Here is a 17794-nt window from a genome sequence, read left to right on the forward strand (position 1 = left end):
CTGACCCCCCTTTTCTTTCCCCACTCACCCGCTTGTTTGCAGATGTGGGATCTGGCACATACACAGGGCTGTGTGGGTTGGCGCTGGGCTCAGTTTTTGAGACCTTGCCTCTGTCCTGGAGAAACTTGGACTTCATACACCCCATCCTGCATCAGAGAGAACGGAAGTGAGCCTGGTTTGCCCCGAGCCCCATACAGGGGAATCTTGGATGCTGGATTCCAGGCCGCCTGCCCTCAGGCTGGCTCCCTTTCCCCTACCCTGTCTCCCCCCACCCCCCAACCCACTGCCCCTGCCAGCCGCATTCAGTCCCAACCTTGCCACATAGAGCTCACTCTGCCCTTGTCACTGTTGGGCTTCCCCACGTCCATGTCTGCCACATACCCACACAGAGTTGGCAAGTTGTCATAGGGTCATGCTACCAAGGACCTCTGCAATGGGGAGTTTATTGAGAGAATAAGTCATGAGGATCATCATCATTCAGCATGCAGAGCCTTAGAGCAGCATGGGTGGTAGGCACCACAGGTTCTGAGATTAGAAAACCTTGAGCTGACACTTGGCCCCTCCACCCATCAACACCTCATTCATCACTCTCCCTGCTCCCCAGTCTCAGTTCCTTATCAGCAAAGTGGAGATGGCAATGATACCACATATTCTCAAGGTATTGGAAGGATGAGAAAACATGTAGGTGGGGAAATACTTAGCAGAGCATGGGACTCAGAGCAAACATTATAGGGAAACTATACTATTATTATATAATAAATTACCATTTTATATTAAATGACCAAGATGAGATCACATAATATGGCTCAGTCTAGCTAAATAATAGTCAAGGCATCATATTCCTTGTATCATTTTATAACTGCCTTATAATAGTTTCTTTCCTCCCTCCCTCTCTCCTTTCCTTTCTTCCTTCTTTCTCTCATTAGTTTATTTGGTTATTCATTCCTTTGTTCGCTAAGGAAACATTTATTGAGCACTCTTCTAAACGATGAATAAGACAGGCAAGTTCATTCCCTTATGGAGCTCACTCTGGAGGTGAATGGGAGACAGACAATAAACAGGTAAACAAATATGTAACAGGATAAATTTAGTCAGTGAAAAGTGTGAGGACAATTAAGGATGTGATAGGAAACAGTGCAGGGCTTTTTTAGACAGGGTGATTGGGGAAGCCTTTTCTGAGGAGGTGATGTCAGACCTGGGACCTGAGGGGTACAAAGCAGCCAGTCATGTAACACTGTGAGGGAACAGTGTTACAGGCAGAGGGAACAGCAAGTGCAAAAGCTCTGAGGCTAGAATGTGCTTGGAGAGAATGAGGTACTAAAAGGAGGCCATTGTGGCTGGAGGTCACAGGCAGGGAAGAGGAGTGCAGTTTGGGAAAAGATTGCCACATCTTTTTCAGCCAGTGAGGAATCTGAGTTTGATTCTAAAGATGTTGAGAAACCATGGGAAGTTTTAAGCAGGAGAATAATGGGATTCATTTGCATTTCAAATAATGGCTGCTTGGTGGAGTATGGACTCCAGGAGGCAGGGCAGGGAACCCTGTCCACTGCAGGAGTCCAGGCATGAGATGATGGTGGCCTGGCCCCCAGGTGGGGGTGGCGGGGTGACTGTCAAGGAGGTAAGCAATGGACAGATTTGGGGGAACATTTTGGAAATAAATCTGACAGACTTTGCTGATGGGTTCACAAAATTTAAAGATAAAAGTCAAACTCCAATCAGAGTCAAAACTTAATTGCAAAAGTGGCAGAAATGTTTTATTTCTTCTTTCAAAATGCCCACATGTATTTGCTGAGAAGATGAGCCATAAGCAGTCACATGAGAGAGTAATTGTTTTCCTCGGCTCTACACAATTGCAATTCTCCTCTAAAGCAGTTAGAACTCAGTTATACTTATCTTGTTAAAATAAACACATGTTTGTGGTTTAAGGGGAAAAAAATCCATATTCCTGGCTTAGGGGAGTTACTTTTTTAAAAAAGATTCTTTTATTCACAAGGATGTTTTTGTCTGTCCTTGTGGGAATTGGCAACAATTTACTACTTCAAGACTTAGGCGGTTTCTGCTTCATTTGCCTGTTGTGAATAAAATAAAGAACTTGTTCAGGCTCCCAGAGTGCTGGATCATTAATTTGAAAAATTATCACAATTAATCACTGCTTTATAATGTACTTATATGCATTTAAAATACCTCTCTTTGACTTGTGATAAATATGTATTACAGTTCTGGAAATAAAACAGCATATTGTGTGGTTCTGTATGGCATACAATCATATTACATTTCATATTTTTCGATTACATAAGAGTGTTCTGGGAAGAACACTGCTGTGTGATGCAGGGCAGTGCTTTTGCTTCTCTGAGCACCTACTGAGTATCATTTATGCCAGCAATTTACATATTCGAGATAGCTACAGGGTCCTGAACATCCGGTCTCAGCGGTTCTCATATTCATGCATGATCCGAGGCCACCTCTGAGAAAGGATGGTGGGCTTCTACACCACAGGGTGGTGGTGAGCACTGAATGACTTGATAAATGTAAAGATTCCTGGCACACAGCAAGCACTATAGAAATGTTAACCATAACCAGTTCTGTTTACTAGCAAACGTGGACCTACCCTGGAAGATAAAGCAGATACAGGTTGTAATTCCTCCAAATCACAAACTTAGAGATACGGCAACACTTAAGAAGTTAACTTTCTATTTTTATTTTATATTTTTTATTTTTATTTTTTTTAATTTTTTTTATTTATGATAGTCACACACAGAGAGAGAGAGAGAGAGGCAGAGACACAGGCAGAGGGAGGAGGAGCAGGCTCCATGCACCGGGAGCCCGATGTGGGATTCGATCCCCGGTCTCCAGGATCGCGCCCTGGGCCAAAGGCAGATGCTAAACCGCTGCGCCACCCAGGGATCCCTATATTTTTTATTTTTAAAAATTTTTAAGTAGGTCTGGAGTCTAATGTAGGGCTTGAACTCCGAACCCTGAGATCAAGACTTGAGCTGAGACTGAGTCACATGCTTAACTGACTGAGCCACCCAGGCACCCTAAAAAGTTAACTTTTTAAAATAAGGGGTTCCCATTAGATCAATTTTTGCACAATAAAATGATTTTTTAAAAGTTACATACTGGCAGGATTCAAATTTGCGTAAAATGCAACTGTCCCCCTAAACCAGGAGAACTATTCTACTGCTTGGCATAGAGTGACCTCAGACATACTCATTTTTGTGATCACCAGACCTGGAAATGTAATGGGAGCCATGTATATAATTTAAAATTTTCTACAGCCATATTTTTCCAGGTAAAAAGAAACAGGCGAATTAATCTTAAGATAAATTTATTTTCCCTTACGTGTCAAAAATTATTAACATGTAATCAATATAAAATTCTCATCAGTCAATAGAGTGTGTGACTCTTGATCTTGGGGTCGTGAGTTCAAGCCCCAGGTTGGGTTGAGAGCCTACTTAAAAATAAAAATACAATTATTTATTTATTTATTTAAAGTAAAAAATATTATCAATGAGATACTTTACACTTATTTTTTGCACACTAAGTCGTCCAATCCCAGTGTGTAAGTTACACACACATACAGCACATCTCTGTTAGGACTCGCCATGTTTCAGGTGCTCAATAGGTACCTGTGAGGAAGGGGAGTTGGGGGAGGGGGTAAACTGACTGATGGACATTAAGGAGGGCATGTGATGTAATGAGCACTGGATAGTGTATAAAACTAATGAATCACTGAACTCTACCTCTGAAACCAATAATATATTATTTGTTAATTAATTGAATCTAAATTTAAAAAAAATAGCCACCTGTGGCTCAAAGCTACTGAGTGTAACAGTGTAGATACAGAACATTTCCATCATGAGCAGAGGCTTGTTCTACTCACGTCTGTGTCCCTCAGAGCTTGGCTTAGCACCTCCCTGGCACATAGTAGGAGCATAATTCATAATTAGTGAATAAACTCATGCCCAGAGTCTGTCATCAGTTCAAAGTGAAAGCATCAGGACGTGGTTTCTGCTCCAGGAACTGAGTTGAGAAGGGAAGACTGAACATACAGAATGATATTCTAAAGCTGCATACAAAGAAGCTGTTACAGATGGGCAAAGACCTGTCAAAAAGCTATGTAAAGATCGCCAAGATACTTAGTGAGTAAAAAATGAAAACTTCAAAAGACATATAATATCAAGCCATTTTTGTAAAATGAATACATCTGGGTTCTGCTGCTAACATGTGTATTTTAATGCATTCATAGAAAAAGCAACCTGTTTATAATAATTGAGCAGCAGGATAACAAGTTGGGTTTTGAAGAATGGGTAGGATTTCAATCAAGATTTGGGGAAAGTCAAGAATCTTCCAAAGGGGTGCCTGGGTGGCTCTTGATCTGGCTCAAGCGTCTGACTTTTGTTTTCAGCTCAGGTCATGATCTCAGGGTCATGAGATGGAGCCTGCATTGGGGTCCTGCTCAGTGAGGAGTCTGCTTGAGATTCTTTCTCCTCCCTTCTCCCTCACCCTCTGCTCCTCTTCCCACTCACTCTTTCTCTCTCAGTCTCAAATAAATACATAAAATCTTAAAAAAAAAAAAAAAAAAAAAGAATGTTCCAAAGAAGCACTGAATTCCAAAAACAATTTGAGGGAGTTTATAATATTAGATCATATCCAGAGTGCTTCAAGACTCAAAAAAGGGTTATGCTACCCCATTTAGAAAGGAAAGAGTAATTGAACCAGAAGCCTAGGATGCCACTGCTACCATCTACTAGATTTACCTCTGAGCTTCTTAGTGGCCAAGATAAAAATAGAAATCTGTACATTGTCACTATAAAATTCCAGGAAGTACAGTAATTTTTTGACAGAAAAAAAAAATATTTTGTGAACACTAAATTCAAACGGGAATTCATTATGTGACTCCTTGTCTAAAGGTTACTGAAGAACACAATGGACAGTTTCTCCAGCTATGACTTGGCAGCTGAGTCTGCAGTATGTTGACAAGTTGGTTCCCAAATAGATGACGACGCTACTGTTTGGGTGGGTTGTGGGCCATGGGATGGGAGGGGGTGAGGAGAGGATGAGGGAAGAGGTTTATAGCCAAGGCTCTCTCTGCAGGATGCGACTGCAGAGGCCCTGTGACACAATGGCTTAAAGTGAGCTTAGAAATGTAACAGAGCACCTGGCTACTGTGTGTGACAGTGTGAGGACCAGCGGCAGCATCACACAGGAGCTGTTAGAAATGCAGAATCGGGTAGCCTGGGTGGCTCAACGGTTTAGCACCACCTTCAGCCCAGGGCCTGATCCTGGAGCCACGGGATCGAGTCCCATGTCAGACTCCTTGCATGGCGCCTGCTTCTCCCTCTGCCTGTGTCTCTGCTTCTCTCTCTCCTCTCTGTGTATTCTCAGAAATAAATAAAATCTTTTAAAAAAAAATGCAGAATCATAGTCCTCCGTCCATCAATCAGATTGTGCATTTTTTTTAAATTTTTTTGTATTTTTATTATTTTTTTTTATTTATGATAGTCACAGAGAGAGAGAGAGAGGCAGAGACACAGGCGGAGGAAGAAGCAGGCTCCATGCACCGGGAGCCTGATGTGGGATTCGATCCCGGGTCTCCAGGATCGCGCCCTGGGCCAAAGGCAGGCGCCAAACCGCTGCGCCACCCAGGGATCCCTAGATTGTGCATTTCAACAAGGCCCAGATGATTTGTGTGATTTTAGTTGAGAAGCAGTCATCACTTTTTGCTCTGGCTTCCTCAGCATCTATCCCTCTTCTGATAACAGCACCTGGATTTTCCTTGAAAAACTAGCTTTTTTCCACTCAATGCAAGGCATTTCAGGAGGCTAATCCCTCCCTTGCTTTCAGGGATTGACAACTTGATACAGGTCTGGCCAACCAGAGAATTCCACATTTCCCTGACAACTAACAGTGGCTAATTCAATTATACGTATGTATGTGATTCTAACTGAGGCGATCAGAACTGGCTTTGGGCTTTTACTGAAAAAATTAGGAAAAAGGCACTCTATTTATGTAAGGATTGCTGATGTAAATGTGGGGAACCAGAGCTCTTGGGACTCATTCTGACATCACAAAGAAAGAGACTGTCTTAGTGTAAAGCCATCATAGAGGCCAGCAAAGCTGAGTGATGGAGACAGAGTGATTCCTGAAGACATGTATGAACACCTGGATCCAGCTATGTCTGAAACTTGACAATCTCAGGCTTTTTCCAGTTTATGAACAAATAAATTCTCAATTCTGTCTAAGATAGTTCGAATCGTATTTTTACTGCTCACATCCAAATGCTTCTTGGATATCCCTGGGCTATAATCTGGATTGAATGAACCAGAGGCTCTGGGGGTGAGGGCCTGGAATTTGCATTTCTAACAATTCTTCAGGAGATTCTTACACACACCGAAATATGAAATCCATCAATGTAGTGGAGTAAGGGCTGAACTGGGTGTCAGAATAACTTGCGTTTGGATCCTCGTTCTGCCAGTGACTAGCCATGTGACCTTAGGTAGGTCGCCTCCCCTAGTTTCATGTTCTGCTCTGTAAAATAGGAAGCCCTTGCTTCTTAGGCTTGGCCTGAGGTCCTGTGTGACATGGTTGTGAAAAGTTTTTAAAAACCTCTGAACACATGATTCTTATCTAATGGGGTTTAAAATCAGGCTCTGGGACAGCCGGGGTGGCTCAGCGGTTTAGCGCCACCTTCAGTCCGGGGCGTGATCCTGGAATCCCTGGATCAAATCTCACATGGGGCTCCCTGCATGGAGCGTGCTTCTCCCTCTGCCTGTGTCTCTGCCTCTCTCTGTGTCTCTCATGAATAAATAATTAAAATCTTAAAAAAAAATAAAAATAAATAAAACCAGGCTCTGAGAGCAGAAGTTGCCTGGCTGGCCCCAGACTAACTTAGAACTGCTGACCCCTGGCAAAGATAACTTCCTCAGGTCACTGCCAAGCTCCTGGAAACTGAAAACTCGCTCCTCGCCCCCTCTGCTTCTGAAGGCATTACATGAGAGGGAAATGAGAAATGTCAGTTTGCTTGCCCTGGGTGCTTCCCACGGTCACCATGCGGGCTGTGGAGCCTCAGAGACTCCTCCTACATGCTCAGAGTGAAGCCCGAAGGGGAGAGGCCAGGGCGCTGCCTGGGCATTCTGTGGAGTGAGCAGAAAATGGTTTTAAATACCCCAGGTCCCTCACCTCCACCTCCTGCCCATGCTCCTAACAGGAGCTTTTAGGCTCAAGCAGAGGCCTGTGAGGGCTGAGGCTGAGGAGCCCCGGATTCTGGTTTCACCTGTGCCTCAAACTCTCTGTGTGAGCTCAGGCAAGTCCCAACCTCTCTCTGGGCCTCAGTTTCTCCAATATGAAGTGAGATGTTAGATGATAAGTTCTCTGAAGAGGACAGCTATAGTTCTTTCCTATATAGTCTCTGCTCCCCCTTCTTCTGAGAACAGCACCCCAGTCTTCCTTTGGGAACCATCTCTCCCCTACCCTCATCTCATGGATTGGGGTAGAGCTGACTTCAACCTCTGGTTGTCGGTGTGTGTGTGAGTGTCTGTGACCAAGTCTGGCTGATCAGAGTTGCAGTAACAGAAGCAGAGGTGGACATGTGACATTGAGAGTCATCCATCGGCCTTTGCCTGGAAAAGAGTTGCAAAGCAGAGCCAAGAAATGGAGAAACAGATTCCCAAGCTCTTGAATGCAGCCCTTCCTGAAGTGGATGTGTTCATGGACTTCCCAATAATCTCCCTCTTCTGCTTGGGCCAGTTTAAGTTGGATTTCTGCCCCCTCAAACCTCAGAGTGCTGCCCTGTTCAGAGGAAACTCTTATAAGGGGTTGCAACTAATACTTAAGTGTAAATGGTTATGGCAAAGACTTCATAGATAGCAGGTTTTGATGGATGAGAAGAGGGCATTAGATCTATTAGAATAGGTGAGAATGTATGGAATATGGACCCCAAGAAGTTGATGGCACTGACACCATGTCTAGAAAGTGCCTGGCATGTTTTTGGCCCTCCATATACACTTGTGGAGTAAATAAATTGTGTTCAACTTTCTATAGGCCTGACCATATTTGATTGAAGTCAGCAGGATCAGAATGAGGAATCCATTTTACAGAGGGTGACATGGAGATCCAGGGCAGAAAGGTTTCCCAGATGGTCAGTGGCAGGTAGAATGACAGCCCAGCTCTCTTGCCTCTCATCCTCCACTGGAGCCAGCCCCAGAGGCTGCAGTGGGGAACTGCAGAACGAGGACGAGGAACCCAAACAGGACGTTGGGGAAGGCAGACGTCTAGGGGCCCAGGGCTCAAGACTGTCCAATTAGAGGAACTTTCCCTCCTCAGAGCAGCTCAGCCATGAGGTGGGGAAAAGTTTGCCCCCATCAGGGACAACTTCCTAAAGAGTTTCCAAGTGTGCAAGGCCATATGGTTCCCACTCCTATGGTTCCCTATTTTTTCAATGAGCCACCTAACCCTCCAAGTGACTATTATCCCTTGTGGACATGTGAGGGTCACCTCGGCTCCTCATGTCTCCCCTTTTCTGATCCTCAGCTTCTTTTTTATCAAAGAGCTCAAAATTTGGACTTTGCAAACAGGAAGAGGTTGGAGAGACCTTCGTTACACCGGTGGAGCAGCAGCCTCAGAAAGGATGAGCGTTGTGCCCTGGTTTACACAATAGCAAGTGACAGAGCAACATGCTGAAGAGGAACTCAGGGCCTCTGGTCATTCACCTGACTTGGCCAGAGGGCTGGCTCTGAGATGCATTTATTTTACTACTTGTTCTAAACATGTAGTAAACTCCTAGCATGTCCATTGTTACCTCTGGGTCACCTGTTCAAGTCTGGATTCAAGAGCAATTGTGAACCTCCTCAGGATAATTTTATCTCTAAGGTAAGCAGGGGGCAGGCAGGTTTGAAAACTATAGGATGGGATTTGATGTCACAAAGAGCTGGGTTTGAATCCCCACTCTGCCTCTTATAGATCAGCAACCCTTTTAAGATATAAATCAGGTAGGGCAGCCCTGGTGGCTCAGCGGTTTAGCGCTGCCTTTGGTCCAGGGCCTGAGAGATGTGGGATCGAGTCCCACGTTGGGCTCCCTGCATGGAGCCTGCTCCTCCCTCTGTCTGTCTGTCTGTCTCTCTCTGTCTCTCATGAATAAATAAATAAAAATCTGTAAAAAAAATTTTAAAAAGATACAAATCAGGTAATGCCCCTCCTCTGCCCAACAACTCTGCTCAACAACTCCTGGGGATCTCATCTTACTTGGAATAAAAGCCCAAGTCCCCTCTGTGGCTGACAAGGCTCCAGGATCTGGGCTCCCCCCAACCTTGCAGTCCTGTCATTCTCCCTTGATGCTTCCTTTGAGCCACACTAGCCTCTTGCTATTCCTCAATTCACCAACCATGTTTCCACTTCAGGGCCATCACACATGCTACTTTCTAGAATGTTCTTCACCCAAAAAACCTCTTTCACATCACCCAAATCTCTTTGCTGATCTCACTTGTTCAAAGAGGCCTTGTCTCATCACCCTGATTAAGAATAGGAACACCCGCCCCCAACTCCCATCACGTTCTAACCCTTCCCAGCTGCCTTCTATATGGCTGTAACCAGCAGCTGATATGGCAGCCATGAAGATGAGCCTATCATCTTCTGCAGAGAGTGGAATGGATCAATGGCCCCAACTGCTGTGCTTTAAAGTCCCATTGCCATGGGCTGTTCCCAGCCAATGATGGAGTGTGTCAGGGATGCTGAGGCAGGCCATGCTAGGGGGACCTCTGACAGAAGGCTGTGGCTAAGGGCTCCTCAACAGCCTTGCCAAGCCTTCCTTGGAATTGCACTGGAGACTAAGACAATTCTACCCCTCTTTCCTTTCTTCCTTCCTTCTTTCTTTCCTTCCTTCCCTTCTTCCCATTCATTTGGAGTCCAACATGCCCTGCCATTTACTGGTTTTCCTAGCCTCTCCTAGTTGCTCCCATATGCATTCCTGCTAATATATTTCTTGCATATTTAATCTCTGAGATGAGAGTCTTCTTAAAGGAGCTAGACTAATACACTAATGTATTACCTAAGGATCTGTTTATCATCTGTCACCTGGAGAATGTAAGACACACGAGGGTAGTGATTGTTTTGTGCACTGCTGCATCTCAGTGTATAAAATGAGGACACAATAGGTGCTCAATAAATTCTTGAATAATTGAATGAAGTCTCCTTCTTGGGTGCCCTGGTTTTTCCCATTGAAACCAGTTACAAATGTTTGTCTAAACTGAAAAGGGATTCGTGTTTGTTTATCTCTGCTTGGAGAGGAATGAAGCCCCTCTTTGACTAGAACTGAGTGGAGGTTGCCCTCTTCAGACAGGACATGGTGGCTAATTCCCCCCCACCCCGGGGGGGCAACTTTTAACTCTAACTTCCCATCCTGCTCCAAAGTCAGCTGTCCCCAATCTGCCCCCACAAATAGAAACCTCGAAGCCACAATAACGCATGCCCTGACCCTTTTACAGCTGCTTTTTTATAGTTGACAGAGTCTCAGTTTCTTTTCTGTTTTGGAGGGTATGTATTTAAAAAAAATTTTTTTTTAAGATTTTACTTATTTATTCATGATAGACACAGAGAGAGACAGGCAGAGACACAGGCAGAGGGAGAAGCAGGCTCCATGCCAGGAGCCCAATGTGGGACTCGGTCCCGGGACTCCAGGATCACGCCCTGGGCCAAAGGCAGGTGCCAAACTGCTGAGCCACCCAGGGATCCCCCTGTATTTTGTTTTTAAAATTACCTTCCATCATGTGGTAAAACAGCACATCGTCCTTATTAAAAATGAAAACATTACAGATAAATCTAAGGTACTTTTGGATTACTCCCTTTACAGGCTGTCCATGGCCACCACTTTCCCCCCACAGCCACCTCTGCCTCTGCATTTACGCACACGCCTCTGGGCTCAGGGGTATCTGTCGATGTGCCACCCCATCACTGTGCTTTACCGTTTCAGAGCACTCCTGCTGGCAGCACCTGTATTTCCCTCCCTAAAAGATTTCTCTATGGCCATTGGCACCTGCTCTGCCCGTGAGCTTGGCAAGTGGAAGTGCTAGAGAAACAGCATCCCCCAGGAGCAGCCTTTGACCTGTGACTGACAGGAGCAGGTGGATAAATACCCCAGGTCCCTCACCTCCTGCGCATGCTCACTGGCTCCCGGGGCTCCCCACAGAACTGACCTCCTGGTGCCCACAGAAGTGACTGGCATGATAATACACCTTTAATGACTGCCTTCTCTTCTGTCTCACTTCCCCACTCTCCTCCCAGGGGTTTCTGGGATCCTCTCCCAAATAGACAAAATAGTAATTGCACATGGCCCCTTTCCTCGGGTCTGCTTCTAAGGAAACTCACACTAAGATTCATAGGAAACTCACATAAGATACATATGTACATAGAAACATATTTTCCACAGAAAATATGGAGTATCGTTTTTTTCCGTGTTGGCATCAAAGGATTTTTACTACATGAATTGGGGAGTAATATCCTTATTTCCATTTTTCAGATAAGGAATCTGCGATTCAGAGAGTGAGGGGATTTCCCAAACGCATTACAGCTCCTTTGAGGCAATGTGGGCACTCAGATGCTGGTCTCCTGGGCTCCTGGGCTCTGGCAGAGGTTTGGGAAGGTCTCCTATGCACTTGGCTGCACCTAAGTCTCCCAGGCCAAAGGATTTCAGGGTGACATTGTGAACTTCAGTGGGTGTCTCAGGGTAGTATTAGGAATGCAGGCCCCAATGCATTGCCACCTGGAGCATTGCAGCAACATGCAGAGGGTGCAGCATGTGTGGCCATAGGCACCAGCCAAGAACAAGGGCACATCTTATATTGGAGCAAGGGTTTCTTCTGCATCATTACCCATGTCCCTGGAGGTACAGTAAAACTCCCAGCCCTGGGATGGAGGAAACCGGAAAAATGAGGTGGGGATCAAAGTACAGTAGGGGTTGTTTAGAAAGATGGAGGCTAAGAGAGATTGTACCACTAACATGCTGTGTAACTTCGGGAAAGCTACTCAGCTCTCTGGACCTGATGTTCCTTTTCTATAAAAAGGGAGGCAAATTTGGGGGGAAAGACTTGAAAAGTCAAATGGCTATAGGGGCCTATAGGGACACCCACATGAGGAAAGTGATCCAAGGGAGGGTGGTGCGAACTGACAGCTCAGGGATAGTGAACAGGGTAAGCCCTCCGTGGCTTAACCAGTGCTGCCATGAGTAATAGCAGAGAGGATGAGAGACAGAGTCTCTAGTCCCACTATTGCCAACTCGGTTTTTTGAAAGACAGAAATCCAGGGTGCCTGGATGGCTCAGTCGTAAGAGCCTCAGAGAAACTTGGAATGTAGGAAGTATCTCCCTTGCCTGAGATACTTCAACACACAGGTATATTTCAGTTGGCTCCATGTTGTGATTCTTTTTAATTAGTTGCCAACTTTCAATATCAAAAGAACCCCCACCAATCTGGATTTCTCTCTCTTTTTTTAAGATTTTATTTATTCACGAGAGACACACAGAGAGGCAGAGACATAGGCTCCTGCAGAGAGCCTGATTCTCTGAGGCCCTACTATGTGCCAGGCATTTACTACGTGTTAATGATATCGTGGTTTAGGAGACTGACACGTCTTTGCCCTTACTTTCTAGAAGAGTTTAAAGTGCAAGATCTGGCTGCAATTTTCTCCTCACTCTCAGGGGTAAGGGCCCCCAGCGAGCAGCCTGATGGGGGTGAGATAAAGGTCCATGCTTCCCATACCCACTAGATTACTATAATGATAGTAATTTTTTAAAAAAGGAAAACAAGTGTTGGGAAGGATGTGGAGAAATTGGAATCCTTCTACATGGCTGATGGGAATGTAAAATGGTGCAAAACAATCTGGCAATTCCTCAAAAAGTTAAACATGGAATTCCTGTACGACTCAGTGATTCCATTTCTAGGTATATACCTAAGAAATTGAAAACAGGTTCTCAAACAAATACCTGTAGGCACATGCTTACAGTGGCACTATTCATAATAGCCAGAAGGTGGAAACAACCAAAATTTCCATCTACAGATGAATACATAAGCAAATTGTGGTATATACATACAATGAAATATTATCCAGCCATAAAAAGAACTGAAATACCAATACATGCTATAACTCGGGTGAACTTTGGGCTGGAATGGGAGTGATTGCTTTAATGGGATCAGTGCTTCGAGATGAAACTATTTGAGGACCATACAGAGGTGGTGGTTGCACAACTCTGTGAATGTACTAAATGCCACTGAATTGTTAAGATGGCTACATTTATAATGCTATGCGAATTTCAACTCAAAAAAATTTACAAATTGAAAACTACATAAAAGTGCTTTCCTAGGATGGTTAAATTATAGTGCATCCAAACAGTGGGATAATATGTAGCCATTAAGAATATCCAAGGATAGGGACACCTGAGTGGCTCAGCGGTTGAGCGTGTGCCTGCAGCTCAGGGTATGATCCTGGAGTCCTGGGATCAAGTCCAACATCGGGCTCCCTGCATGGAGCCTGCTTCTCCCTCTGCCTATGTCTCTGGCTCTCTCTCTGTGTGTCTCATGAATAAATAAATAAAATCTTTTTTTTTTAATTTTTATTTATGATAGTCACACACACACAGAGAGAGAGAGAGAGAGAGAGAGAGGCAGAGACATAGGCAGAGGGAGAAGCAGGCTCCATGCACCAGGAGCCCGACGTGGGATTTGATCCCGGGTCTCCAGGATCGCGCCCTGGGCCAAAGGCAGGCGCCAAACCACTGTGCCACCCAGGGATCCCATAAATAAAATCTTAAAAAAAAAAAAAGTCCAAGGATATTTTGGGGCACCTGGCTGGCTCAGTTGGAGGATCATGCAGCTCTTGATCTCAGGGTCATGAGTTCGAGCCCCACATTGGGTGTAAAGATTACTTAAATACATAAATAAACTTAAAAAATAAATTGACAATTAAATCCTAGGAGATTTTAATGACATGGATAAATGTTTATAATATAGGGCTAAGCAAAGAAGTAGGATGAAAATTGTATACCACAGCAGTTTACTGATTACGTTAAATAAAAAGCACACAGAAAAGAAGACTACACAAAAGTAAACTAAAATATCTGTTATCCAAAAAACTTTTTTTAAAAGATTTTATTTATTTATTCATGAGACACACACACACAGAGAGAGAGAGAGAGAGAGAGAGGCAGAGACACAGGCAGAGGGAGAAGCAGGCTCCATGCAGGGAGCCTGACATGGGACCCAATCCCAGGTCTCCAGGATCACGGCCCGGGCTGAAGGCAGCGCTAAACCACTGAGCCACCCCGGGCTGCCCCAAAAAACTTTAAAAAGGAGTCATTCTTCCATTGTTTGAGTTTTTACCAAGTGTCAGGCAAATGAAGATCTTTGCTCTCCTGCAGTGGAAAACACATCTGGAACAGGGGGCCTGGGAGGTCAGCAGAGCCAGACTGTCATCTCTGATCCAGACTACCTGGGTGACCCTTTCAGGTTTCAGTCCTCCTTGCACACAAGAGAGGTTCACAGATGCCCCCTCTGGAGACCCATCCAGCCTCTCAGTGTTTTCCCAAGAAACACCTGCACCCTCCCACCTTCACCAGGGCCATACATCCAGGATGGTCCCAGCAGAATAGTTTATTGTAGTAAAAGCCTTGCTACACATCTGAATGTCCAACAACTGGGGGATGAGAAATAAGATAGGATGGTCACTTGCAGGAATACTCCCCTGAGAAAGAATGAACTATGCATGCCTTTGTTTCTCATCCTGGCTAGACCTTGACAACTTAATGATAAGGCAAGGAATAGAAAAACGATATTGCAGAAGAATCTCACAGCTGGATAGCGTTTTTGGAGATCTTTAAAACACAGAAAAACAATTCTATGTATTATTTATGCATCCATATCTATGTAATAAATTCATAAAGGCACAGACTGGAAAGGACTATATTTCATGACTGGTTGCCTCTGGGCAGAGAGAAAAACAGGACTGAGAGAGAGACAAGTGGAGAGGCTTCAGTATTATCTGTTACTTTTAACACTTTTATTTTTTATTTATTTATTTTTATTTATTTATGATAGAGAGAGAGAGAGAGAGAGGCAGAGACACAGGCAGAGGGAGAAGCAGGCTCCATGCACCGGGAGCCGGACGTGGGATTCGATCCCGGGTCTCCAGGATCGCGCCCTGGGCCAAAGGCAGGCGCCAAACCGCTGCGCCACCCAGGGATCCCCAATACTTTTATTTTTTAAAAACCAGAGGGAAACATTTAATTCTGGGTGGTGGGTTCATGGGATATTTACTATATTATTTCTTTCACTTTTCTTTATTTTAATATCCTCCCCCCCTCCCCCAAAAAAAAGGATAGTGAAGAGAAATCCATGGGATAAATGAACCAATATCTATTGAAGTCTTTCTCTGTGCTGGCCAAAGGCTACAGCAATGGTTCTCAAAGTGTGGTCCCTGGACCAGCAACAGCAGCATCACCTGGGAATGTAAATTCTCAGATTCCCCAGCCAGACCTACTGAATCAGAAACTCTGGGGTCAGGGCCCAGAAATCTGTGTTTTAACAAGCCTCCCAGATGTACTGCTAACATTTGGGAAGCACTGGCTAGACGGTAATAGCGATGACAATAGTTCACGAGTATTAAGCACCTATACCTGTGACCTAACGCTCCAAGAGCTTTCCATGAATAACTTAACCTAACCTTCAAAACGACCCTGGGAGGGAGTCATTATTATTAATATCCCTATCCTATAGGTGGAAAAGCAGAGGCCTAGGAAGACCAAATCCCTTGCTCAAGGTCAACAGGCAGGTTGCTCCCAGAATCCCACTTCCCCTTGCATGACCCCCACAGACTCCAGCTCACTGTAGCCTTGGAGAAAGAATTATCGCCCTATCTGACGGAGGAGAAAACTGGAATTCGGAGAGGGAGCACGACTTGGCCCAAGGTCTCACCGAAGCGGAAAGGGGGCGGGGAGACACCCTGTGGTCTGTCCAGGAGGTTTTGAGGTTTGACCCAGACCTGCTGGCGATCAGGGCCCAGCGCGGGAAGAGGAGGGAGCGCGGAGTGGGCCCAGCTGCAGGCCCGCCTGGGTGTGGTCCGCACCGCACGCCTCCGGCCAGCTGTCCCCCTCCCCACGACGGGCTGCCAGCCGCCGCCAACCTGCCGTGACCCGTCACCCACCCCCACCAGGGACCGTAAGGGCCGTCCCTTCTCGGTCTGTAGAGCCTCATCCCTTCCTTCTCGTTTTTTTCTTTTGCAGAAGGGGAACCTGGACGGCTCAGAGGAGCGGAGGCCGGACCGAAGTCCCTCGGGGGCCAGAGCTCCTCTCCCCTAGAGCTCCTCCAGGCTCGCACGCAGCCCGGCCAGCCCGGCCAGCCCCGCCAGCCCGGCCCTCGTCGCGCGCCCCCGGTCCCACCGCGCGCCCGCCGCTCCCGCGCCCGCCCCTTCCTGCCGCGCTCCAGCCGCCCTGCCCGCGCCACTGCGCTGCCCCCGCCGTCCCCCGCAGCCGAGACCCTCCCGCTTCCGCCGTCCGCGCGCCACTCACCTGGGCGCCCGCTCCTCCTCCTGCGGGCAGCCCGGATCTTCGCAGCTCGAACGCCCCCCCAGCTCAGCAGCCCCCGGACTCCCGGGGCGCCCGCACCCGAAGGGAGACGGGCCGACTTTGGAGAAAAGGCAAAGGGCGGCGCTCTGAGGGGCTGGGGCGCCGCGCGGCTTCTCGGGCTCCCCTGGCGCTGAACCCCCGGCGCCCCCTCCTGCTCGCCTCTGGGCCTCAGCGGTGCGCTCGGGCTGGGACCAGGGACTCGGTGGCACCCACAGGCCATCTGGGCTCCTTAGCCGCGCCCTGAGCGATGCTAACCCCACCCCCGTGTATCCTAACCCCGCCCCTGAAGACTCTAACCCCACAGCGTGGACTCTCATCCCAGGCCCTTCCTCCCAGCACCCTAATCCCACCGCTCAAGGATTTTTTTTTTTTTAACCCCGCCCATCAGAGGCTTCCAACCCTGCCCCTAAGGATCCTAACGCTGGCCCCGAAGGATAATAAACCTGCCCCTAAGAATTTTAATCCGTCCCCCAAAGATCCTAACCCCACGCCCTCTTCCAAGCACTTAACCTAATGCATTATAATCCCCGCCTCCCCAAACCTTAATGCGGTCGCCAAAGGGATTAAACCCGTCCTCCCAAGAACCGCAACACCGTCTCCTCCCAAAATCCTCGTTCTACCCCCAAATGATTTTGAATTTCACATTTGAAGGATTTTTTAGCCTCACCCACTGGAGATTTCTAATCCTGTCCCCCAAGGATTCTAATCCGGCCAACGGAAGGATTTTATCCCTTCTCTTCAAAGGATTCTGACCCAGCCCTCCAAATTCATAACCCTAACCCCAGGGATTCTAATCCTGCTCCCGAATAATCCCAATCTTGTTTCCAAAGGATTTTAATCCCCCCTCGGATTCCAATCCGATCCATCCAAAAATTCCAACCCTACCCTCAAGGACTTTAACCCCTCATCAAAAGATTCTAATGTGACCCACAAGGATCCTAAACCTTTGCCTCGGCACTCTCGCAGGGTTCTAATCCCCCGCCCCAAGCATTCTGATCGGGTTTTCTCTACCACTCCAATCCACCCTTGGAGCCCAGGCCCCTCCCCCACACCGTGTCCCAGGCCTTCCTGGTCCTTCTGTGGTCAGCGGTTTCAGCTCCACAGGCCCCGCGCTATTCAAACCGCAAGCAAAGTTTCTCACCCGCAGACACCACCCTGGCTCATTCTTGGCGGGTTTCCGGCAGCTGG

At 46.6% G+C, this 17794-nt stretch overlaps 1 protein-coding gene across 3 annotated transcripts in view; it reads right to left on the reverse strand.

Moving 5' to 3' along the window:
- Positions 1 to 17126, reverse strand: part of HCK (HCK proto-oncogene, Src family tyrosine kinase) — a 41481-nt gene extending 24355 nt beyond the window's left edge. Inside the window, exons 1-2 of one of the 3 annotated variants that reach the window (XM_025986121.2) lie at positions 16550 to 17126; positions 29 to 146 (exon numbers count right to left, since the gene is read on the reverse strand). In XM_025986121.2, the coding sequence (XP_025841906.2) occupies positions 29 to 146; positions 16550 to 16923 (492 nt within the window). In that variant the 5' untranslated portion in view covers positions 16924 to 17126. The remainder of the gene's footprint in view (positions 1 to 28; positions 147 to 16549) is intronic. The other 2 variants (XM_072736145.1, XM_072736146.1) reach the window with 2 other exon arrangements.
- Positions 17127 to 17794: the final 668 nt, after the last annotated feature.

This window comes from Vulpes vulpes, chromosome 14 (genome assembly GCF_048418805.1).
Source record: "Vulpes vulpes isolate BD-2025 chromosome 14, VulVul3, whole genome shotgun sequence".
Taxonomy (NCBI): Eukaryota; Metazoa; Chordata; class Mammalia; order Carnivora; family Canidae; genus Vulpes; species Vulpes vulpes.